Source organism: Rhyacophila brunnea, unplaced genomic scaffold (genome assembly GCF_057557595.1).
Source record: "Rhyacophila brunnea isolate RB1 unplaced genomic scaffold, BYU_Rbru_1.0 scaffold_24, whole genome shotgun sequence".
Lineage (NCBI taxonomy): Eukaryota > Metazoa > Arthropoda > Insecta > Trichoptera > Rhyacophilidae > Rhyacophila > Rhyacophila brunnea.
Window position 1 is genome coordinate 4,097,363 of NW_028232904.1, and position 25,430 is coordinate 4,122,792.

The 25,430-nt window shown below is 35.8% G+C and overlaps 1 protein-coding gene across 1 annotated transcript; it reads left to right on the forward strand.

The window, feature by feature from the left end:
* The first annotated feature begins 9,569 nt into the window (after window positions 1-9,569).
* Window positions 9,570-23,573, forward strand: LOC147068903 (uncharacterized). Its single transcript, XM_085951664.1, has 10 exons — window positions 9,570-9,923; window positions 10,639-10,976; window positions 11,972-12,082; window positions 12,936-13,048; window positions 14,255-14,361; window positions 14,460-14,522; window positions 16,488-16,632; window positions 17,996-18,086; window positions 20,364-20,471; window positions 22,982-23,573. Exons 1-10 carry the CDS (start codon window positions 9,664-9,666, stop codon window positions 23,098-23,100), a joined length of 1,455 nt encoding a protein of 484 aa, XP_085807790.1. The 5' UTR covers window positions 9,570-9,663; the 3' UTR covers window positions 23,101-23,573.
* The last annotated feature ends 1,857 nt before the right edge of the window (window positions 23,574-25,430 follow it).

Below are 25,430 nucleotides of genomic sequence, written 5' to 3' on the forward strand. Positions count from 1 at the left end.
CAAAAATAAGAATAGTTCCTATACAGTCACGACTCCAAGGAACGATTCAAAAGTGACGGTTGGCCTGAGAATCTATCAATGTAATTTGGGCTTAAAGCTCACTATTTACCTCAAAGGGGATATTTGGAAACCCATTGCTAGACCATTAAATTGATATGGACCCCGTTGTTTGAGCATCTTTCTCAATTATTTTTTATTGTGATTTTAAAGCAGGTTTCGCACAAGAAAAAATATGCAACTAGCAATAAGCAACAGGCAACAAAATCTATCTCGTAATTTATTAGTCATCTTCCATACTTAGTAGTGTACAACAAAGTGTGAAATTTAATAATATGATAAATTAATTTTCACTGTATAAAATCTAATATTAACTTGTCAATTATGTCCGTACAACTCTGTAAATAAATTACGGATTTTTCAAACTAATTCAAAATTCAAAACGACACATTTATGTAATAGTATCTTGCAGTGACTAAGGGTGGAGGTAGGCTGTTTAGATCAGACACAAAATAGTACACACTTTTTCAGTCATACTTATTTGTGTTCGTTGAATTCAGAATACACAATATTACAGATGCTAGTTATTTTTTTTAAATTCATTAAGCGGTTTAATGGCATAATTTTAGATATTTTATAGATAAACGAATATTTCTTGACGATTATTTACTATGGCTTGGATTAGGCAGGGTTTAATTGAATTTTAAAACTTAACAAACACTGTCTATACATTGTAGTCTTACTTCAATAAAAATAAATATGTTTGACGTTGAATTAAGAACACATAATATATCAGATGGTGTTAGTTTTTTTTTTTAATTCATTAAGCCCTGCCTAACCAAACCATAATATGTAGATAAAAATATTCTTCTATCTATAAAATATCTAAAATTGTTAAATTAAAACTTTAAAAACTAACAGAAATACGTATGATTTACAAAATTTAGTGTACACTATTTATGTCGGATCTTAGGGCTATACCTCAGTTGAGGCATGGTCTTAAAAGATCGTGGCTAGGCGATGCGCGGATTGCGGGTCGCGGGTGCAAGTGACACATGCCGGCCGAAATATAATTTGTCATATAAATCCAACATGCGTCCATTTAATGTTCTGTTTATTGTTCTATTGGTAACAATAATAATATATTCATTGACATGTTTTCTTTTTCATGTAAATGGGTAACGTTTTTAGTCATCTTTACACGATTTAAGAATCAATACCCCCATCGCCATCACGAAAAAAATTGACGTATTGACACCTCGACGTTCGCTCTCCAAATGCCAGCGAGTCCAAAATTTCGTCGCGCCTATAGTTGAAAATTATTAACCGTTTCACTGATGTATTGTTTTAACAGCTTACCTCCACCCTTCACCACCGGTCTCTCTATTTTATATAATTTGGACATTCAATGAACTCCTAAGTTAGTATTCTACAAACAGAGGTCACTAATATTCGAATGCAGATTAGTTGCTTTATTGCTCGTTGCTTTTGCTAGTTGATGGCAACTTCTGTGTGCGAGTTGCCTGAAGTTATTATTATGCCTTGTGATGATTATAAATAAGTCTTTTTTTAGTAATATTATTTTCAAGTCATTCCAAATTATTGCATTGCATTTTGCATCTCATTAATTTGTTTTATTTTAGTTATTTTTTTTAAGTAATAGTATTAAGTGTTGTAAGTTATTTAAGATTTCACATTTTCTTTATTATTCAACAATTTTTTTAAAATATTCAATTCCAAACACCTACCCAAATGACCGAACTTAATGAATACATAAAATTTAATTGATTTCATTACATTACTATGTTATGTACAGTCTCACAAACTTATCTGTAACAACAAGATAAACATCGTGGGCTTACTGCCAAAAGTTGATAGGTCTCAAAATCATGTTATGAAGTTAGGTTCACATATTATGACGTCACATGATTTTGTGACCCCCGTCTTTAAATGTTGATAAATGTTTTTTTTTTATATATTTATCCTTCTTAATTTTTTTGTTTACTTTGTGACATCACATTTTTTCAGGTGTCTAATTCCAAAAAGCGATAAGTCCACATTTGGTCAAAATCGAGAAAAAAATACGCACGTATTCTTTGTATAATTTTACACAATATGTATTGATCTATAAATTCCAAAACGCGACATAACCCTACGAAAAAAATATTTTAAGTCTCGATTTATTACAAAAAGCGCCAAGTCCGTGTTTCATATTATTTAAAACTTGGTTGATTTCGCGCGTGTTTAAGTCAACCAATAAGGGAACGTTCAATATTGAAAAGGGCATCTCCCATGCTGTAGCATCTGGTGAACTCATGACAGTGCCACGGAAATATGTGCCTCATGCGGAGTAAATTAAAAAGTGAGCTACAAATAGCGCTACGTCCAATTTTATTTTGCCTATATTTATTACATTTAAGAGTTTATCGGCTGAAACAAATTGCCATTAGGTTCTAATTTCGACATAGAATACAACGGAAAAAATAATCTCACGTTAAAACAAATAATTGAAGCTTGAAACATAAAAACGTTGTTTCCCGAAAATATTGAATTGTGGACTTGTCGCTTTTTGTAATTAGACGCCTCATATATGTCATCACCCAACCACTAAAAGCACACGATTTTGACATGGGCCAAAAATGCGTAGGCATGTAGAAAATGATAATAAACATTCATTGAGTCATGCAGGTGTCGATGCAGTGTGGTACACGTGAGGTGAGAGGCAGTCAACACTTTTACATGTGAACAGTTATTGTCATGATAGTTTAAAATAAGCACTATTGCCGACAGTAATTCCATGCACGTGTACAGGCGCTATAATAATTCAGCTCAATCAGCCGCAGCTGAAATTGCATTAACTGTGTCAGATGTTGATGCAGATATTGGACTGCTTCCAATTGCAGATGTACCGCCAACTTATCGCTTCTATATCTGGCACGGAAAAGAACCCAAATCCAGAGGTTATAATAATTAAATAATTATATCTGATGATGATGATGATTAAACTCCATCAGTTTGCACAGGATTACAGTCATTATTACAGGTCATCGTATACTACTTAAACGGTGGTCCAATGTTCTTGAAGCCACTAGCCAGTAGCGGCAGCTTACTATGACAACACAAAACGTACATGATCTTAATATATTTGAACCTTTAATAACAATATTTTACAGTTATATAACTTTGAAATCTATTCACTCAATTTTGACTTCACTTATATTTGTTCAATTCTTCAGCACCTCACCATATCTAATTTGTGATTTCAATACACAAGTATTAAAAATAGTGTTACTTAGGATAATTCTTCATTTGTCTGACGATTCGTTTAGTTATTATTGATAAAGGTTAACCTTTTCTATGCCTCACGATATTACAATGGCAGTATCTGACAAGCCGCAGATTTTTAACGATACACGTTGAATGTAGAGCGAAGCTCTTACTACAATCACGGCAATACCGATAATTTGTCACTAAGTATGTCATAATTATTCAAACAGATGTCACTGTGTCTTTAATTTTTTAGATTATGCAAATCAATCGACAGTGGCTAGTCATTTGAGTTTATAGTCGGACGAGATAAATCAAGAAACTTGTATGTGCGGCCTGTCGATCACGGCTTCATAGAGCGAAAAAACTCACTGAAGGCATAGAACCGGTTAAAATAATTAATATTTAAAATATAATTAAATTAAGCTCGCATTAAAGAAACGAGAAAACTGATACTTTAGTAAATTAAATATTTTTTTAATAATTATAATGTCCACTATATTATACCTATTGTAAATATTTATTCAATTTGTTTTGGGTTAAGATTTATTATTAAATGTTTTAAATAATGATTATTATTTTAGGACTATTTAGTCGAAAAATAAATATTTTTATGACAAAACTTACATTTGTATTTTTACTTATCGATTATCCTATCATAGAATATGTCTTCTCCGCCAAAAAGCTGAACAATCCATCGGCGTTATGCTTTGTCAATTACGAGAAGGCAACAGTCAGCATCATCCTTCTAATGGAAGAGTTTAGAGAGAAGTATATGTGATCCCATCCAAGATCGTTGCCATAATCTAGTGATTCTCAAAGTGGGCGATATCATCCCTCTGGGAGGGGGGTGGTGCTGGAGCGATCCAGGGGTTCGGCAGTATCCTCTGATGCAATTGAGGGGCGGTGGAAGCCAAAATAAAGCAAAATAAAATTTAATTCATAGTGATTTACAGTAGAACCCCATTTATACGAACACGGTTAATTCGAATTTCGTCATAACACGAATTTTTCGCTGAATTATAATCCCGCCGACGCAGTTTTCATATAAAACCATACTGATAATACGAAATGGTTTTTGACCCAGACAATGCAACATTTCATAAATCGAAAGATTCATACATTACACTCTCAGTAATCTGCCGCTCGATTATCCGACTACTATAATCCGCCGTTATTTTTACTAGTTGAAAGCACAAAATCAAGCTCTATAATTTGCCGGTGTTCGATTGTCAAATTCAGTAGTCCAGTTTATTTTGGAAACTTCTCCTTCGTAAAACGTACATTCATCGCGAAAAAAGTAATGCAATGCACTCCAATGCAACCGGGACACACAAAATGAAGCTTTTGGTCACAGGGAAAGCCAGGAATCCTAAGCCATTCAAGAATATCTGCCTCACTGAACAACTAGTTGTGTCAACTGATTTAATGTTTATTCATTTGGATTCATTTGTAGCTAACTTAACACTATTATTTATTTATTTATTTGAAAAAGGCACATTGAGCACATTACAAATTATTTATTCGTTCACACATTTAGAATAAATAGTACAGGTAAATCAACTTGGTAGAGAAAAAACAAAGCAAAAAATAATTTTATAGCAAAAGAAATGAATAAATAAAAACAACAATAATTCAAGAAAAATACAATAATTTAAACAATAAAATAGGATTTTAAAAACAAAATACATAATGCATCGCTAAAAATGTCTTGCGTCGTGGGTTCCAGGTTTGAATCCTGGGTCTGGCAAGTACACATATGGTTTTTTCAATTTGTGTATGAGTCAGAGTATGGACCTAATAGGTTGAGCAAGTGGCTGAAATCCATTTCTCCTAAAAACAAAATCTATCAATACAAACCTCCACTCTGTGGAGGCCCATATGATCCTATTAGGATCGGACATGGTTGAAAGAAAAGAAGAATAAAAATCTCTAGGGAGTGCATTGACCAGCCGCACAGCCCTCGCTATTGGCGCCTGGTGAGCCTGACATGAGGAAACAGCTTTCACCCAAAATAGACTATGGCTGCAACCTAGTGTTGCCAAATAAAATTTTCAAAATTCAATAGATTTTTTGATTTTTTCTTCAAAATATCAAGTAGATCGACAAAAATGTATGAAATTCAACGATTTTGTTTGGTGAAAGCGCGCTTATTCACATAATCTCACAGGTGTCTTTTAAAAAATCATGTAAAAAGTGACTTTTATTCATCACAAATATCATAATTTCTTTTTTTCCTGACCAAAATTTCAGTAGATCTATTCACATAATCTCACAGGTGTCTTTTAAAAAATCATGTAAAAAGTGACTTTTATTCATCACAAATATCATAATTTCTTTTTTTCCTGACAAAAATTTCAGTAGATCTACTGGAATTTCAGTAGACATGGTAACACTGCAGTGCAACCACGCATGTAATTTACAGGTGCATAAAAATTATCACCCGCATCCGCCAAAAGCGCAAGAATACCAACCATGGCCCTCACGAGGGTGGCTGACAGGGCTCTAGCTTGGGGTCTGGCGAGGTGAGTCGACCAGATAAGTGAGATAAAGACACATCACAAATTTGCTGTAATAGTAAAAAAAGTCCCCTGCGGTGCTAATTTCAATATAATAATATCATTACTTAAATTGATGTGATTGTACGATACAATTTTTAATTGTACATCAATACTTGACATATCCATAATTCAAATGGATGTATTAAAATATACAATAAAACACTAAATGAGTCGTATAGTATCAAAAGTAGAACTGTCGCATATATGTCGAAATTGAACTAAGTATGCCACATTATTCTTCGGATCATAATGTATGATTAGCAATATAATATTCGAATTAAAATCATATCTGTGTGGTATAAAATCGTGAAAGAAAATAGGGCTTAGTATCAAAGTTAGAACTGTTCACGTCTTTGGAAACACAAGTAGAACTGATCGGTTTCGACCAATCACAGAGTTGCCCTAAGTGACGTCACAATATGCCCGCTCATACATATCGTTCAGTTGTGACTGTTGACATGCCGTGTTTAAAGTTGAGTTTTTTATGGTTTTTTTTACCAAAACATATAAATACTGATGGCTAGTCCCCTCATGGAGTACCAACCAACACCAGTAATAATAAACAAAGGTCGCAAGAGAAGCAGAAATCCTGAAAAATTGACATTCAAAAATCGACAAAGTTGGCAGGTCAGTGCGTGTAAAATCCATAGGCGTACCTACATCAAATGTTTTGAAAATATTACTTATTAAATATTTTAATTTTATTTTGTTTATCCAAGTTTAAACTATTTCAAAAACATACTGCTAATTCTTTCTCATCCTCGGAAGAATGAAACCTCAGTTGAAAATTTTCCTATAAGGGTAAACCGCTCCTGTGGGTCTATTCTATACTTATCGAACACTAAATTGATAAATAGTATCAAACTTAGGGTAGGTTTGTATCAAAATATTAGCACTTATTGTAACAATTACACGAAGCCGGTTTTTATTGTTGCAATAAGTGCGATATTTTAACAGCAGCAAGATAGGTGCTGTTAAAATATAGCACTTATTGCAACAATAAAAACCGGCTTCGTGTAATTGTTACAATAAGTGCTAATATTTTGATACAAACCTACCCTAAGTGTGATAATATTTTTCACTTTATCACTTTAGCGGTCGATAAGCATAGAATAGAACCACTGATTCATTAAATAAAGTGGATTTTAGTACAATTGTTTTTATCAAATTTTATTTATATTATTAAAACTAGATTATAACAATGTCCCCCCTCTCCACCAACAAGAATAGTTTCTATAATTATTTGGATTGTTTTTGTTCACTTTTTATTTGTGTTCTTAAATCTTTTATTTATTTTCTGTGAACTGCTTATTTCATTCCTTTTTTCTTATCGATGACATATTAAGTTTTCTGGGTCCAAAAGAAATATGAAGCGTTCAAAATGTTAGGGGAATGTTTTAGTCCAGGTAGAGAATTTATATCGATCAGACTACGGGAAACTAAAGAATATTATATAAGAAAAATAATAACATTGATACGATTCGTCCATTTACAGTTGCAAAAAGGTTGCCAAGTGAAAGAAGTTTTTGAATAAATTATTAACTAAGCGTTATGGGCCACAATGGTAAACTTTACCTAGGTACTCTCCAATTCTATAAAAAAAAACATTTGATAAAAAATAACTCCCGGAATAATTTACGAGATTCGGGGGACGTGAACTTAGGTGAAATACAAGATGACATTCTAAAAGTATTATAAATTTAATGTAGGTACCTATTAAAATTGAAATCAATAAATAAAAAAATACATTATTTTTATTATAATGATGTACTGCACTGGTAAATTTGAACTACTTCTTAGTGACATCATTCACAATTGTTTGGGATCAAATACAGAACGTTACACAACCTTGGTAACAAAGACAGAACTGTATACTATGTGAGTATCAAATGTAGCACTCTTCACTTTTAAAACATGTATATTTAATTATTTACAACAATCAGAATTCTGACATACGTAAATTCTGTTGTGTATTTCTAATTTCTAAAAGTAGAAAAATATTTTATGCTTTTATAAAACTCAAAAATCCAACAAAGCGTTTTTCGTCATTTTCTCGAAACGATGAATAGTGCACAGTTCTACATATGATTCTATACGACTCAAATATACACATTAATTTTACCGCGTACACCATTTGGAAAATGCTACTGTAAAGTGTTGATACCAGATGGAAGTCTCCAACAGGAGACCACCTCAAAGGACGGACCGAACCATCAACTTTCCCATACCCCTCAGCCCATGTCCACTCTTCACGGTTCTCGCAACCCTCGGCCGTGCGAAGCCCGCCTCAATGAATCGTAAATTCAAATTCGTCAGCGTTCCCGCCAAAACACAGACGCGGCCTGTCAAAAACGGTCGCTCGCACCGCCACTAGTCAATTCGTCGGTAAAACAGAGAGTGCGTTAATGCCGGCAATCTGACAGTGGGACGCGCGCGAAAAGCTCTCTCTCGTATCAGACGTCGACCAGCTAGGATCTCTTCTCTCTCGCCTCGGACGCGGAGCCACAAGCATCTGCAGCCCAGTCAGCATTTCCCGCCAAAAAGACTGCATCGCCACGCCGAAAGCACTGACTCTCACCTCGGATGCCAAGCATCAATCAGCAGCCCAGCCGCGACACCACGTTTGCAGCCCGCCAAAGCGCCAATTACCGACCGCCAACGACAATACCCTGTATCAAATACGATAAAATATACCAGCCTCGACACCATACACCGTGCGTTTCTGTCTCCCACCCCCGCTTTGGCCTTGACGTTATTACGGCCTGCTATCTCCGCTTAAGAGCGCGCAGAAGACCGGTGATAGTGTCACACTGCCTTTATCCTTAATGATAGGTAGGGGGGTCCGCCAAAGATCCTAGCCTGGGGGCCCGCTTCACGATGTGGGGCCCATGACATGGCCCCCACAAGGGTGGCTGACAGGGCTTTAGCCTGGGGGCCTGACGTGGCTGGTTAAGTGGAGTATATAAACACCACAAATTTGCTTTAATAATAAAAAAGGCGCCTGCGGCGTTAGGTATTATATATAAAGGACATTTACATGATGTGTGATACAATATGATGTGATATGAAGATTGATATACTTAAATGGTTATTCATATGTAGAGTTTTATTTTATAATTATTTTTAGTATGTTTCTCGACTATAAAAATAGCTATTTATCCAATATGTCGAAGGGTTGCATGTTACTTAGCCACCAAAAAGGGGGTCACGATTAGTGCTTCATAATATGATGCTGAGTGCCGACAACTCAATAAATTCAATTGGATTTATTTAAAAATACACAAAACATCCTTAATTTGACCTCAAAAAACCCTGGGGTTTCGAGAAATACCATTTGGGGAATAATAATGTAAAAAATCATACTACCTTTCACCTTAGAGATATGTAGGGGAGGCCACCAAACATTCTGATCTGGGGCCCGCTTCCGGATGTGGGGACCATGAGTTACAAACTCTAGATAATTTATGTAACAATAATAATATTATCTAGGTAAACCTATATTATGAATTTTTCCAACACCATCCCTACAATCAAAAGTCATTGGTTATGTCTGAAATATTATTATCTTTTCTGTAATATATTATCATGTTTTATATTAGAGTAATCAGTAAATTATATTTTAAGTAATCGTGATTTCGAAAAGACGACAATGCTGAGATGAATATTTTTATTAAAAAGGTTTTTAATAATATTCTAACTAAAATACTGAAACTCAACCTGGCAATAATTTCTCGCCTCGTATTCGTATTTCGTAAGTTCAGTGACGTTTATCCGCTGTCGATGTTTTAGCGGGTTTTATATCTATTATTAAATGAAAGTGAAGTGCTAATCGTTCAAAATGAACAACCAAGGTAACCAGATGCTTTCGTTCAACAAACCGTTCTACATGCAGTCCTCGGACAACTACCAAATGCGAAACTACAATATGAGCAATGACAGGTCAGAGTTTATGAGCCCGCTTTTCGGCTTGAATGGCGATCAAAACAGCGATAAATACTACGACCAGTTCTACAGGAGGCCTAGCCAGGGGTCCATGGGCCCTTACCCTCAACAAAATATACCCCTGAGGCAAATGGGACCCGTCGATATGAATTTTGGGTAAGATTAATGTGCCGGAGAAACCGCTGTACCGTAAAAAGTAGCTGTAAATTTTGACATTATTATGAATTGACAGTATTCTTTTTTCAAATATAAAAACAAATGAATGGCTTTGCTTTTTTTTTTGCTATTTAGCGAATAGTGATAGAATTTTTAAAAGTGTAATATTCTGTAACCTCTTTACGAATTATGAATAGGTAATCAAAAATGTTGAAAACCTCCTATAGAGGTTGAGCCTATGAAATTAAATCAAAAATAGGACCATTGGTCCACATGTGAAATACCTACAAGTGACTTCGAATTGCGGATTCACTTGCAGAAAACTTCATACTACTTGTATGACATTTAATTGCCAATTTACAGGGCATATAAAAACACAATCTGTCACGATGAGTAGATTAGCAGCTAATAATACTACACTTCAGCATTATTATTTAGTTGAATAATCATGTAAAATTTGTGTAAAACTGTTTACTTATAGCTGCACTCGAGTAAGTTATCACAATGAACATAAAAAATATCTGCCATTGCGTATGTAAGAGAATCAGGATGGCAACTCAGTGATCTTAATATTTGTGGAGGTTACCAACTTAAGCAAACTTCATTCTCCTGCAAAATAATTTGAAATATCGCCACGATCTGATGCGTTAGAATGAATGGATAATAAAAATCAAAATAAAGAAATTTTAATGTTTTCCGTTCACTTTCATATCAGTTACGGCCCCCGAAACTACAACGGCGACGGAATGATGAGGCGTCCCATGGGGAATTCTGACGGCATGATGATGCGACGCGGCAACATCCCCATGAACCCTGATAGCGGGCGGGGCTTCATGCCGTCAGAGGGGGGGCCCGCGTTCATAAATGGCGGTGGCACACGCAAGCCGGGTGTCGCTACCTCCAGGAAAAGGAGTGCCGCGCAGGCGTTCCCCCCGCCTACCATGGCCAAGAAGCCCAGCACGGGAGGCGTAAAGAAGCCCAACACAGGAGGGAAGAAGCTGACCCCTATTAATGCCTTGCAGAAGCTCGAAAGAGTTATTCATGGAATGATGCGTACGTATTGTCTTAGTTTGACTACCTATATCCAAGTAGAGTACACAAATTACGCAAAATAGTGACATTCAATGTGTGTCGTTAAAAATCTGCAGCCTGTCAGATACTGGCATAGAAGAGGTTAATGAATCAGTGACAGTACATTCCAGTCGCGGTGGGTATATTGAAATAATTTCTTTTATTTTGTTAACTGTCAATTCATGGTGGAACTGTATTGTATCGTTGTTTTTATTTAATAAAACGCAATTTTTTTGTAGTACTTATTCCACTTTTAATCAATAGATTAGGACCGGTTTCGTCCAAATTATTAACTTAATTAAACAAATTATTTTAAATATTAACAAACCACAAAATATGAAACAATCTACACTTACAATAACATTAATATCAACAAATAATTTTGATTAGTCAAAATTTACAATATTTTTTTTTTTTATAAAAGATAAAATAAACAATATTATCAATTGAAGTGAGATCGAATACAACCAAAATATGAGTCAAAATTAAATAAAAATTAAAATCATAAATAATGTACAATATATTATAAAGTTATGTTATAACAATCCCAAATATTAAATAGGGTATAATAATGGAGAAGACACAAAATATAATTGATCATTTAACATCATGTACCTATTGTTATATTATTTCTATCGCTTTGGATTTTGTTTGATAAATATTGTTTTAAAAAAATGTATTCAGTTGAAAATGTCCCACTGAGGCGGACGAAACCGGTCCTAATCTATTGATTAAAAGTGGAATAATTACTACAAAAAAATTGCGTTTTATTAAATAAAAACAACAATATTGAAATAAAGCTGGATATATTGAAAGACAGTCCGTGTCCTGGTGAAAGTACTTCTGTTGCCTCCGTTTATTTGTGAAGTTAAATGATATATAGCTTCTTCGTTACTGCCGTGTGCGCAACTTACGTTGAATTGAATGTTAACATTAGATTTTGTTTAGTTAAACAAGATTGCTGGTCAAACTTGCAGGTTATGGGGTGAATGAAAAATTCCTCCGTCAGCTGCCCAAGGAAATCATGGAGAACTTCGAGCCAATCTTCTGCAAAATGTGCAACGCCAGCCTTAACTCAGACACGAACGGTAATCATATTATTATTCTTATTATCTATTGAAATAAAAATATGTAAGTAAATAGCAGTAACGGAGGGTGGAGGTAGGCTGTTGAGATTCAACATAAATAGTGCATGCTAAAGTTTGTCAGTCATATTTACTTGTTTTCATTGACCTAATACTACAAATTACAGATTGTATTGGTTACTTTTTTAAATCTTATTAAAGTCTGCGCAAACCAGTGGCGAAGTGTGGAGGTAGGCTGTTAAGATCCGATATAAATAGTATTTGTTTACGTATTTGTTTTTACTGAACTAAGACTACAATAATTCACAGATGGTATTGATTAGTTTTTGAAATTCAATTATACCCTGCGAAAACCAAGCCATAATAGATAATAGTTGAAAAATACTCGTCTATCTATAAAATATCTATAATTATGACATTAAATCATCTATATTTTATAGATTGGATAATATTTTTATATATTATGGCTTGGTTTAAGCAGGGCAACATGTGTCATATATATTCTTAATTCAACGAAAATAAATAAGTATGAGTGAAAAAGTGTGCACAATTTTGTCGGATCGCCCAAAGCATATCAAAACTATTATGGTTTGATTTAGGCAGGGTTTAATTGATTTTTTTTAAAATTAACCAACTCCATCTGTAAATTGTAGCCTTAGTTCAATAAAAACAAATCCGTATGGCTGAAAAAGTTTAATGTACACTATTTATGTCAAATCTTAATAGCCTACCTCCACCCTTCGCTACTGGCGTAAACCAATCACAATAGATATCAGACGATAACGAAATGAAGATAAATGTGTAATCACCGGTTTTGGCAGTCAAAATAAACAGCATTGGATGTATATTGTTTCAGCGCACGTCCATTACACGTCTAAGAAGCACCTGAAGAAAGTCCACCAGTGGCTGGAGGATTGGTCACAGAAATCCGGGAAGCCCATCCCGGCCGATATTGTTGCACACATACAGGTACATCTTCGATGTCCATTCCAATTGTGTGTGCCCTCAAAGTAGTCGGATTCTTTAATTGAGGTAGCAATCTCTAGGTAGAATTTTATTTTACAACATTATTTCCGGTAGTTAAAAGGAAGAAAATGAAGTCATAACCGATTTTGGCTTAATCAATTTTATTGCTTTTAAAAAATTTGCAGTGCCATACTCCAAACATGATTTCTTCATTTAGATCGTTTGGAAGTTTTATATTAGCGTTTGATTTATATTCTATTATTACGCTGACAATGGCCAAGCGGCTTTAGTGTCGGCGTTTAATGTCCTGGGTTCGAATTCGAATCATTTGTCTGGCAAATACACATATTGTTTTTCACTAAATTTGTGTTTGGAGTCTTAAAGTATGCACCCTAATAGGTTGAGCAAGTGGCTAGCATCCATTTCTCGTAAAAACAAAAAATCTGTTAATACAATCCTGCACTACACTGGAGACCCATATGATCTTATTAGGATCGCACATTGTAAAAAATATCATTTTCATCTGTTGTTTGTGCTTTTCTCTTCCATGAGTACTCTTAACCTGTTCTATGCCTTCAGCGAGTTTTCTCTATCTATGAGGCCGTGATCGACAGGCCGCATATACAAACTACGCGAGTTATCTCGTCCGACTTTAAACTTAAATTACTAGCCACTGTCGATTGATTTGCATAATCTAAAAAATTAAAACACACAGCGACATCTGTTTGATTAATTGTGAAATACTAAGCCACAATTTATCGGTATTACAGCGATTTTAATAAGAACTTCGGTCTACATTCAACGTCTGCGGCCTGTCAGATACTGCCATAGTAATATCCTGAGGCATAGAAAAGGTTATTAACAAAGTCACGTAAACTCAATCAAAGCACATTTCAGTGTGTGGCATCTTCAGTCTTGGGTAACTTCTTCTGAGACTTTCTCAGACATAAACAACGGTGATGCTGTGATATGCCCGTTTGAGACCGAGTGTGGTGCTGGGCAGTTTCTTTTAAGTCTGTACAATATTTATCCCAGCACAAAAATATTAATAGAAACAATTTAGTCTTAATAGTGTTTTTACGGTTCGTACATTTGCACTTCCGGATCACTTTGTGACTAAAGTACAGCTTTGAGAACGGAGAGCAAAACAAAAGGTTTCACTTAACCTTTTGTGGACGGTGATGAGTAATGTAGTTGTTTGCGGTTCAGTTGCAGGACGTTCAGAAGTCTCGGGAGTCGGTCTGCGAGCTGTGCGACGTCACCTTCTCCTCCACAATCAACGCCTCTTCGCATTACAACGGAAAGCAGCACAAAGCGTCAGTATTTTGCCATCTATTCAATGACAATCGTACCCGACGCAATGTCCAGCTTATACATATTCAATGACCCCATTATTTTTCATTCTCTATTCCAGAGTCGTAGATGGACGAAGACTTCCCAAAATTGCCAATACAAAAGGAGAAAACGCCACAAAAATGTAAGTCAATAATTATATCATCATGCTGCTGTGCGCGCACCCAGTATCCGTCGCAAACATCTGTTTTCGAAGCTCAGTATACACTTGCTCTGAGCCTTCGTAAGGTACCATGATTTGCTCCCGTAAAGCAGCACCGTCAGAATGCAAGCATCGAATTGGGGGCATTTGGTTTTGACCTAGGGGCGGCAGATTATATGAAAGTGGTGATTAAGTATAGTGAGGCAGGCTGGTAATCAATTTGCGGCAGACTTTCTACGTTAACATTATATTATATGGGTACGTTATAATGACCAAAGTAAATTCTCCGTTATACCCTGCATTTTTTTTATCGCGTCGCTATTTCTCGTAAGTTGTCGGTCACTGTTGGCCTACTTCATTCAGTTGTATGAGAACGCCGATTCCTTGCCCCTGTTTTTAGTTAATACCTCTATAGCTTTGACCAAGTACAATCATGAGTCCCAGACACTCGGCATCGAGTTGAATGTTGCTCCAGTCCTTACCATTTGGATAGCAAGCTTTCTCTGCAAACTGCCATCTCCCGTGATGTGTATACCCAGGTATTTGAAGCTGTCGACGCTCTCGGATGTTTTATCCGACGCTAATCAAAGGGAAATTCGGATCAGGACAAGTGCTATTGCACAAAACGTTGATTTTGAAACCAACGCGAGACGAGTTGTCATGCAACCTGTCAATTGTATCTTGAATGCCCTCGATTGAGTTGCGGAATAGGATAGCATAGCTTCACTCAGAGTGTAACCGATAAGCCTCGGTCAGGTAGTATTGACTTTCGTAGTATGAAGTCAAAGAGGATGATGAAGAGAAATGGAGCAAGGATACAACCCTGTCTGACTTAGGTCATGACCCCGAACCATTCCGTGATAGTGTCACCAATTCTAACACAGCATTCGCTATTCGCATGCAGGCATTATGGCAATGATCTTGGGAAGGATCCAGTATGCTCCCAGTATCCTTCAGAGGGAGAGGCGTGGATCCTGCAAATAAGTACCAAATATCAATCTGAAGGGAATCATACCTTATCAGTTAATCTTCGGTTCTCGCTGACAGGAAGACTTTTTTCATATCACATTATCGTCTCGCTTGATGGAATTTATTTGGATTATTAAGGGCGGACGTGCTCAGCGTGGGTCAAAATGGAGTTTTTTTTCTATTTTCAAAGCATGATCCTGGACATACCTTAAACGTTGTAGATAATCTATTTATATAATTTTGAAGCCTTATTATCCTTTATATTTATTTGAAACATTTGATGACTGCATAAAGTATTTTTATTACATAAAATAATATTCTTTTAAACGTCTCGCTCTAATGTTTTAGAATATAGTCATATTTCAGTACATAAATGTGCAGTGGTGTTACGATTTTTTACATTTATTAATTTTCAAACGCATTTATAAAACCATCAGTATAATTTATGTCGACATTATTATAGTGAAATATTTACGATAAAAATTATATTGATAATCTCTGTGATCCCAAATTTGACAAGAATTAGGCATTAAGATTAACACATTTGAAGATAATCGTAAGACTACTGCACATTTATGTACTGAAATATGAATATATACTAAAACATTAGAGCGAGAGGTTTAAAATGATACTATTTTATGTAATAAAAATACTTTATGCAGTCATCAAATGTTTAAAATAAATATAAAGGATAATAAGGCTTCAAAATTATATAAATAGATTATCTACAATGTTTATGGTATGTCCAGGATCATGCTTTGAAAATAGAACAAAAGCTCAATTTTGACCTACGCTGAGCATGTCCCCCCTTGAGATCTTTATCGCGAATTTGCTTCTCAACTTGCTAAACAGTCTTCATACTCATCTGTGCAAAATGCCGTCAAAGCATGCCATGTTCATATCGCCATGTTATGTAAATTGCTTCGAGAGCGTTAATAATTTCTTTGATTTTTGAATGCTGCGATGTTTCCATTGCAGTCAGCAGTTGCTGGCGCGGGAGCGTACTCTGCTGTCGAAGGTGAAAGCAGAGGGCGGCAGTGGCGCGGGAACGCCGATCGTGCAGGACGCCCTCGCCCCCCTCTCCGCCCGAACCCCCGCTGAGATGTACTGCACCACATGTGATGTAACTACATTTTTATAACACGATATCCATTCCACGTAGAGTATAATGACCGTAAGTCATCTAGAGACGATTCGACATAATATATTATTAATAGGATTCAGTCATCGTTAGTTGTAATCTCCGTCAGTTAAGCCCGGCCTGGAGTGCGAAAATTATAACTTGAAGTGTCATGGCCGCTGTCGTGTGGCGCTGCGATATGTTATGAAAGGATTGCCAGTATTAGATGATTTTTTTCCATTAAAAACAGAAATATCAAATACAATAAAAATACCAGACGACAATATTTTTCCAATTTGTCAGGATATTTTACCACGTTTTTCTTAGCTCGTATTTTTGTTTGCCCGGTGGTTGTTTATCCAGTACAAATCTTGCAATTGATTTTTAACTAACTTCCCGACTAGCTAGACATTTGAAACTTTTAGAATATATCAGAACACGATGCCAATGCATTTTTTTAATACTTTTAGCTATCTTTAAGTAGAATTGAATTCATTTTCAGTTAATTCTGTTTTGTATGAAAAGTATTTTGGAAGAAATCTGTAATCTAATCCACTATTATTGGTTGCTAAGAAGGTGGTCCTAGCAACTAAATTATTAATATATACGTGCGTTACTATGGAAATCAAAATGACATTTCAGTATTCTATATTTGTTTGTTTGCTTTGCAAAGCCTTATTTGTCCTAAATTATTAATACATAGAATTGTCAAGTTTATATGATTCAACAGAAAATTTAGTAGAAAATTAAAGTGTATATAAAAAGTTCTTTTTATCTTGTAATTATTTAGTTATACGGTAACACTGTAATGTCAAAGAATATCTACCTGTCATTGCAGCGACTCATCGAACTAATTTATAGGCCTAGTGAGCTCATTTTGTTTTTCTTCTTCTTCACAGTAGGTGATAACACGACTTATAATCCTCCTGCTACCACTTTGCATTACTATCACGTTTAAACACTTTACACGAACTTGCAGCACGTACAAATAACGAACATCAAATGATTGCACTGCAAGGAGAACGAAGAGGAAAGGGCTAGGGAGGATTGTAGTTCTCGAAACGGCCATGCTTCACATTATACTGCAGTTTACACATTCATATACCTAACAATACACTTCAATATATTTGAGAATGACGTTTGCAATGAGCCAAAAGCGTCGAGGAAGGAAGGTGGAAGAACAAATCTAATATGGAAGTATGATGAGTGGAGGTTATATTATAGACTCGTTAGGTCTTAGCACTGGATCAAAGACACCATTAAAAGAACAACATGCAATTTCTTTTCCCCAGCCCCAGACCACTGTATGTGCCTTGTAAAAGTTTTATCATATACATACGTATTGTATTACTTTGTTTCGTTTCAGATTGCGGTGACGTGCCGAGAGCAGCTGGTCAGCCACAAGAATGGAAAGAAGCACCTTCAGAAGGAGAAACTGATGCTGGAAAAGATTGCAGGTCAGTCCATTCTTGTCATGCTACTGATTCTTTATTTACTTTAAAGTATATATTTAAAGTGATATACAGTAACACTCTCAGTAATCCGCCGCTCGATTATCCGACAACTAATATAATCCGCCGATATTTTTACTAGTTGAAAGCACAAAATCAAGCTCTATAATTCGCCAGTATTCGATTGTCAAATACAGTAGTCCACCGCGTGCAAGTATACAACGTAGATGGGACGGGTTTATTTTGTAAACTTCTTCGTAAAACGTACGTTTACCACGAAGAAAGTAATGTACCAGGGAGGAAAGTGCCCAAGGACCGCATCACAATTATTATGCTGTGCTCCAATGCAACCGGAACACACAAAATAAAGCTTTTGGTCATAGGGAAAGCCAGGAATCAGCCTCACTGAACAACTGGTTGTGTCAAGTGATTTTCTGTTTAATATTTATTTAATAAATTTACTTTACAAATATGTATAATTTATTAAATGCTTTAATACTTTAATTTGCTAGTGCAAATTTCTCAAAAAAAACTATTTACGAAATACCTGTTTTACCATATTTTCTATGTATGCACTATAATCCGACACTTGTCTGGTTTTTGGGGTGGCGGATTACTGAGAGAGTACTGTATTCAAAAAAAATAGTTAAGAATTCGGAATGCCCTCTGCTATTACTATATCCATGTCCTTTGAGGGAAGACCTTCATCCGACACTCGATCGGATCAGTCTGCCAATATAACTGTGCTTTAAAATTTTATGAGAATTTCTCTTATCAAAATAGAGAAATCACACACGTCAATCAAGATCTTGAGAGGTTCCCGCCACAACTATGAAGACTACTCGTTAAGCCATAGTATACATATTTCTCCTTAGTTGGAGCATAAGGACACCACGCAGTGCTTCTAAGAATGTCGTCTGACAATCTTCTCGTGTCTTCCATGTGTTTCAGATAATGCTAATAACTCTCTCGGTACATATGTCAAAACTTTCGCTTTACCTATAATTCAAAATGATTTGAGAATGTGAGAATGTAACATTCTTTTTTAAATAGGAATACATAATTTAACACAAGGCGGCTATCGACAGCTATCGATGGTAGTTTATCATATTTATGTGTTGGGTATTATAATTGTTACAATAAGTTACCTGTCTCAACTGTCTATCTCGCTCTAAAAGTTAACACAGCCAAGAGAAGGACTGTTGAAACATACTATAACTTTTTGACAGTTAAGACCAGGGATTCACAAAGTGTGTCCTGCTTGACTTTTTGATGTATCCTGAGAGATTGCTTCTTTATTTGGAAGTACCTATATTTGTGAAAAAACATTTTCTACAATTAGCATTGATAAATCAAACAGACAGCCATATTGCATCTGTTTTGGGTATTTACACCACAAAATTTGAGCCTAGATTGCAGGATTTCGTTTCAAGCAAACAATTACATAAATCGCATGCTGAAAAAAAATTATATTATTTTGTAGTTTATTAATAAGAGTAATAATAATGTATATTTAGTAAAAATATAAGTTTCAAAAGAAAGGGCGGCCCGCCAAATATTTTTGATTTCAAAATTGTCCCTTTGACGAAAAAATTAGTGAACCCCTGGTTTAGACGGTTAACTTAGTGTAACAATTAACTGTCTCAATACATAAATATGATAAACTACTGTCGAGAGCCGCCTTGTGTATAGAATAGATGCGCAATAATAAACCACTAGAAAAAAAAATTTTTGGAAAAAATACAACGCCCAAAGGAATTCACGAAAATGTTACTACCAACTAAGTTTACGTGTGTCATATTTAATTGCAACGAAATTAACTAGCATGAATAGACTCAAGCAGAATCTGGGGATATTTGTTACAAGGCGTCTTTTATCCTACAGACAGTTCATTCATTTCGCACCGTGAGTGTAAAACCAAAGCATTTGCGAAGGGCATATTTTGGATATATTACGGTTTGAAGTTTTCGTTTTGTTAGGAGAAATAGAGTTTCTAAAAAAAAACCATAATATTTTGTTTATATCTACATTATATTTCATGTTCTTTCAGTTACTTCACTTTTACATTATCAAGTTCAAGACTCTTGCAGTTGTTTTGAATTTAATCTCGACATTGAAAAATTTGCAGATGCCTTGGTTTTACACTCACGGTGTGATTTAGTACACCAATAATTTCACCACTAATTATTATTGCCCTGTGGCCTATTATAGTCTTTATAAAATACATATTATTTTTAAATACATATTATTTTTAAATAAGTATTATTTTTGTCCTTTTCACAGCTGAGGACATCCACTGGAAGGATGATCCATTCATGCAACCCCAGGCCAGCGATGACTTCATTGCCGTCCACCAAAACAACATCTCGGCACAGGATTCTCACTCAGAAGGTGATGATTAATGTAGTAACAGTCTGCCTGGGTTTCATTAATAGACCCCCGGCAGACCACTACACTAGATCAAAACTTGTCCGATTGAAGCGCGCTGGAGATGCTTCGTGAGGACATAAACAAATCGATAATCTCAGAAACGTCAGATCAAAAATGTCAGCTGTAAACGGATTTACTTGTTCAGATAATTTGCGTAAAGTTTTCTATTTGCACTCGAGGTAAGTAGTTAGATTGTTTCAGAGAAAAGTCTATTGTTGTGGTTTTTGTAGTCTTATTTCAAAGAAAACAATTACATATTAGGTACTGATGAGGTTTAATGTGCGCTATTTATGGCTGATCTTAATAGCCTACCTCCACCCTTCGCCACTGGTATATACATAAACTATCCAATCCAGCTCTGTTTGTTAGTAATATATATAAAATTAAACTCCAGTTGATTGAGAAAGTTGTTTATATTCATCGGCTGTCATTTTTAAATATTCTATTTGCAGCCTATAATGTGTTTGACGGTTTTTTGCGACCATCTCAAAATGGCGGACTATGGAGGTAACCGACTTTGAAACCGATGGTTTGCGTAAATTATCTGAGCGCGTAATCTAATTATACGATGACATGTGTCTTTGATCACCAGTGATTTATTCTATAACTCGTAGTTGATAGCCGTGAAGGAAAGACGTTTCCTTTAGACACTAGTTTTTTCATAACCAATAGTAGAATAATATACCTACTAATCTTACTGGGCGTTTTACGTGGGCGAAGTGAAGTTAATGCGAATGCAACGCGACATGAAAATATCAAACAGTCAAGGCCACCTGTAGTGGCCTACGTGCAGATAATACCCGGCGAGCGTTACGAAGCGGGGCGGGGCTTCAGCGATGCGATCAGTTGGTTTGATATTTTTGCGCAAAGTGGACGCGGCGAAAGTGACGTTTATCATACATTCATCATGTCAGATATAGATGTTTTAATCAGTTCCATTCAAGAACGTCCTGCATTGTGGGACAAAAGAAACAAACGATAACATATTCGTCTATTATCTCCCGTGAATAGACAGTTGCGGAAATAAGTGGTTCTACAAGTAATTACTGCTATTATTTGATTTACATTTCATTGTATAGGATGTTGTCAAAATTTTCCCTTGCTTGCGCGGCATAAAACATTATATCTATAGATGCGTAATTAACGCATATTATATCGAAAAAATTTAAAACATGATAATTAATTAATTGTATATAATATATATGAGTTATCAAATAAAAAGCCTTTGTGTCCGTTGATGACGAATGTGCGATGCCGACCAGCCAACTGGTGACGGGTACTGGCAACGTTGGATAGCGTTGGCGCTTCGCAACGTATTGCTTTATATCGCTTCAAGCCGTGTCGCGATTGCATTCGCATCGATTAAGCCCACGTAAGACGTCGCGATATACGTACTAATATAACTTAGTGAATCGTTTTATTGTCAGCAGGAAAGCATTGTTTTGTTTTGAATTTTGTCTCGTGCGACATTATTTATTGTGTCTTTGGTTTATTCTCGTGAGCAGATCACATAACTCGAATATAATACAGTTTATTCCAGCTGCACTGTGGTTTATTGATCACCGAATCTCCCGGACTTGATATAGCAACAAATAAATGAAGGGTACACAGCAAAAACGAGCTCATCGCATTTTGCATTTTTGAGATTTATATGCCAATTTGTTAAACAGAGGAAGTGGTCAAGAATGATATCATTAAAACCAAAATCCAAAATTTCATTGTTTCATAAATGAAGGGAGAAGAAAGTCAAAAGTTAGCTCATTGTGTATAAAACTGCACAAAAACGGGCTCATTGCATCATAAACTAAACCATGACCCCCACATCTTGAAGCGGGCACCCAGGACAGGATCTTTGGCAGGCCCCCCTACCTATCGCTGGCTACCTAAGGCAGTGTGACGCTCTACGGAAGCGTTCAGTGTATTTTCCATTAATAAATCCACTTGAATTATGAAGTTTTCGAATATCGTCACTCAATAATCAAAATCACACTACCACATATTTAAAAATTTTAATATTTCTAAAGTAAAATAATGCTGCAGGTGACTTTTTACCTGTTGAAAAAATTTGTAAAAAATCACGACGGGGCCCCTAGGCTAGAGCCCTGTCAGCCACCCCCCCCCCCTCGTGGCGGCCATGAACTAAACACAAATGAGCTGATTACAAATTCATCGCTATTTTCACTTTCATTATATTTCAAAATAAATGAGAAATCAATATAGAAATAAATTCTTCTAATTATTAATATTAAACCCATTTTCCAACCGATTCCAACGATTTCATTCTTTTTTTTCCTCTCCTGCACAATTATCATTTTGTCGATAAGCCTGTTGTTGCCGTGTACCCTTCAAATATTATGGTATTGACAGTTGATTCGTTTTTGATGTAGCGAAATTGAGTGCTGTTTATCTATGCAACCGTTTTACCGTTAAGGCAATACTTCAGTGAAACGGCAAATAATTTTCAACTATAGGTGCGACGAAATTTTGGACTCACTGGCAGTCTGGGAGCGAACTTCGAGGTGTGAATACGTCAATTTGTTTCGTGATGGCGACGGGGGTATTAATTCTTAAATCGTGTAAATATGACTAAAAGCGTTACCCAATTACTTTAAAAAGAAAACATGTCAATGAATATATTATTATTGTTACTTATAGAACAATAAGCATAACATTAAATGGACGCATGTTGGATTTATATGACAAATTATATTTTGTTCGGCATGCGTCATTTGCACCCGCAATCCGCGCATCGCCTAGCCACAATATTTTTAGACCATGCCTCAACTGAGGTATAGCCTTAACAAAACAGTCAACTATGCAAGAGGTTCATAATTACTTAGGTTAATATAACGTAAACATCTTTGCATCCGACCCCTACTATATAATATAATATACATAGTCGTATGTATAGCTTATGATGAGCTGGCTCATTCATTTGTGTACTCATTACATTCGAATTAAATTATGTTTAAATTGAGGTTATGTTTACATTTTTTTGAAAAACATGACTATTTACTCTCAGATGTTATATTTTATGTTTAAAAATAAACCTTTCCTTGAATTATGATTTTGTTTTATTTTTTTTCCACCCCATCCTTTTTATACACTCATACAATTCAGTTAGTTACTAGTTTTATGCACATAAATAAATGCATTTAATTTGCTTTCGATGACCCATTGCCGACCCAAGTAGAAAGCCGATACATTCACAACGACTGGTCCTACCTTTGCCGCCCCTCCCTTTGTTGTCTATGGATGACCCGTCATTGCCAGTCATTGTTCTATAGAATGCTCATACTGACGCGTCTGTTGTGTTTACACAGGGAATGGTTTGATTTGGATAGATGAGTTACATGATAAATAATACACTAGCATTAACACGCCTACAAATGTAATGCATAGATCAATGCTACATATTTTTTGGAAATCAATATTACCACCGGTTTTTGTGTGAAGGACTAGTCTGACTTTGACAGCTGACGAATAACAGGAATGCATATTATTTATAAATAACACTGATAGTTAATATATTTGATTTGAGAATTTTTTATAATTCAATTTGAAACGAGAAAGGGCAAATGAATATGTCAAGCAATCTGGGATCAGATTTTGACAGCTGAAGAGTGGACCACTCGGTGCTTGTGCAAAAAGATATGCTCAGGCTTTATTAATCTGAAGAAAGCACTGGATGATCGCATAAGTAAAATCATCACTTATGTTACATTCATAAACTCCAGACAACACAAGAGGCATTACGGACATTTCAAATTTAGTGGACATATGAAGGTTGTATTTACCAAACACGCGGAGGGGGTTTTCGGGTCCGGATCCTGCCTCAAGAATGAAAAAAATACAAATTATTTTGACAAAGGGAAGATTACTTCTTTTTTCTCTTCGTCAAGATCTCATGACGTGACCGGGATGATTTGACTGTTGAGCAGCTTTCTCAATGGGTTAAACTCCATTGACTGCAAATTGCAGTTACTCCATAACATGACATTTTTACGCAGGGTTTTTAATGTGTGTGTGTCCTACGAAAATGATTCACGCATTATATACCTGCAATAATGTGTGTAATACACCAATATTAAATGCGTGTCAATGCATGAACCGAGATTCCGAGCCAGTATTCGACGTATGACATATTCTTGACACGTGTTTAAATTTATCCCGTATTCTTCCTTAGGTCGGTTCCCTGCTTTTCCTTACCGTTAGGTATTTCAATTCCCATTATTGTTGGTGTTCAGAAAACATATGTCTCCGAATGGACCTCCGAACTCTGGTAGAATGTGACATTTTAATTTGAGGAAAACAACTGGTGTCGCATGCAACAAATTTCTCACAACATGCAATGCAGGTATAATTCCAAAATGTCGCACTTCATGACGTCACTGTTCCGGCATGGCCAGGTCTATGCGCATGGAAGAAAGTTGCAATATTTCGTCCAGTTTTGATTGATGATTATATCCTACTCAAGACGATTTTCAATGCTTGATTATGCGCTGTTATAATTTTGAATAAAGAATATTTCTTAACCTTAATCCATAAACGGCGTCAGGATCTCTTGAAATTTTGCTCTTAACATACTTGCGCTTGCTAATAATTATTTAAAGAAAATTGAAGAATGTAGCATTCTTTATTAAACATACATAAATTTGGAAGGCGTGTCAGAACCATACCTACTAAAACGTTAAAAGTGTTTTTGTTTCTGTAGTAATTCATGTTCACACCATGTCTGATTGTACCCAGCCAACGGAGTGGCAAAAGACAGCATCCTGGCCGCCGTGACCGTGGTGAAGAACGAAGAGAGTCTCTTCGAAGACTTGTCTCAGTACCGCATGCCCTCTGGAGGATTCTATTGCGGCTCCTGCTCGCTCGCCATCACCGCCGATTTCCAGATGAGGACACATCTCCAGTCGC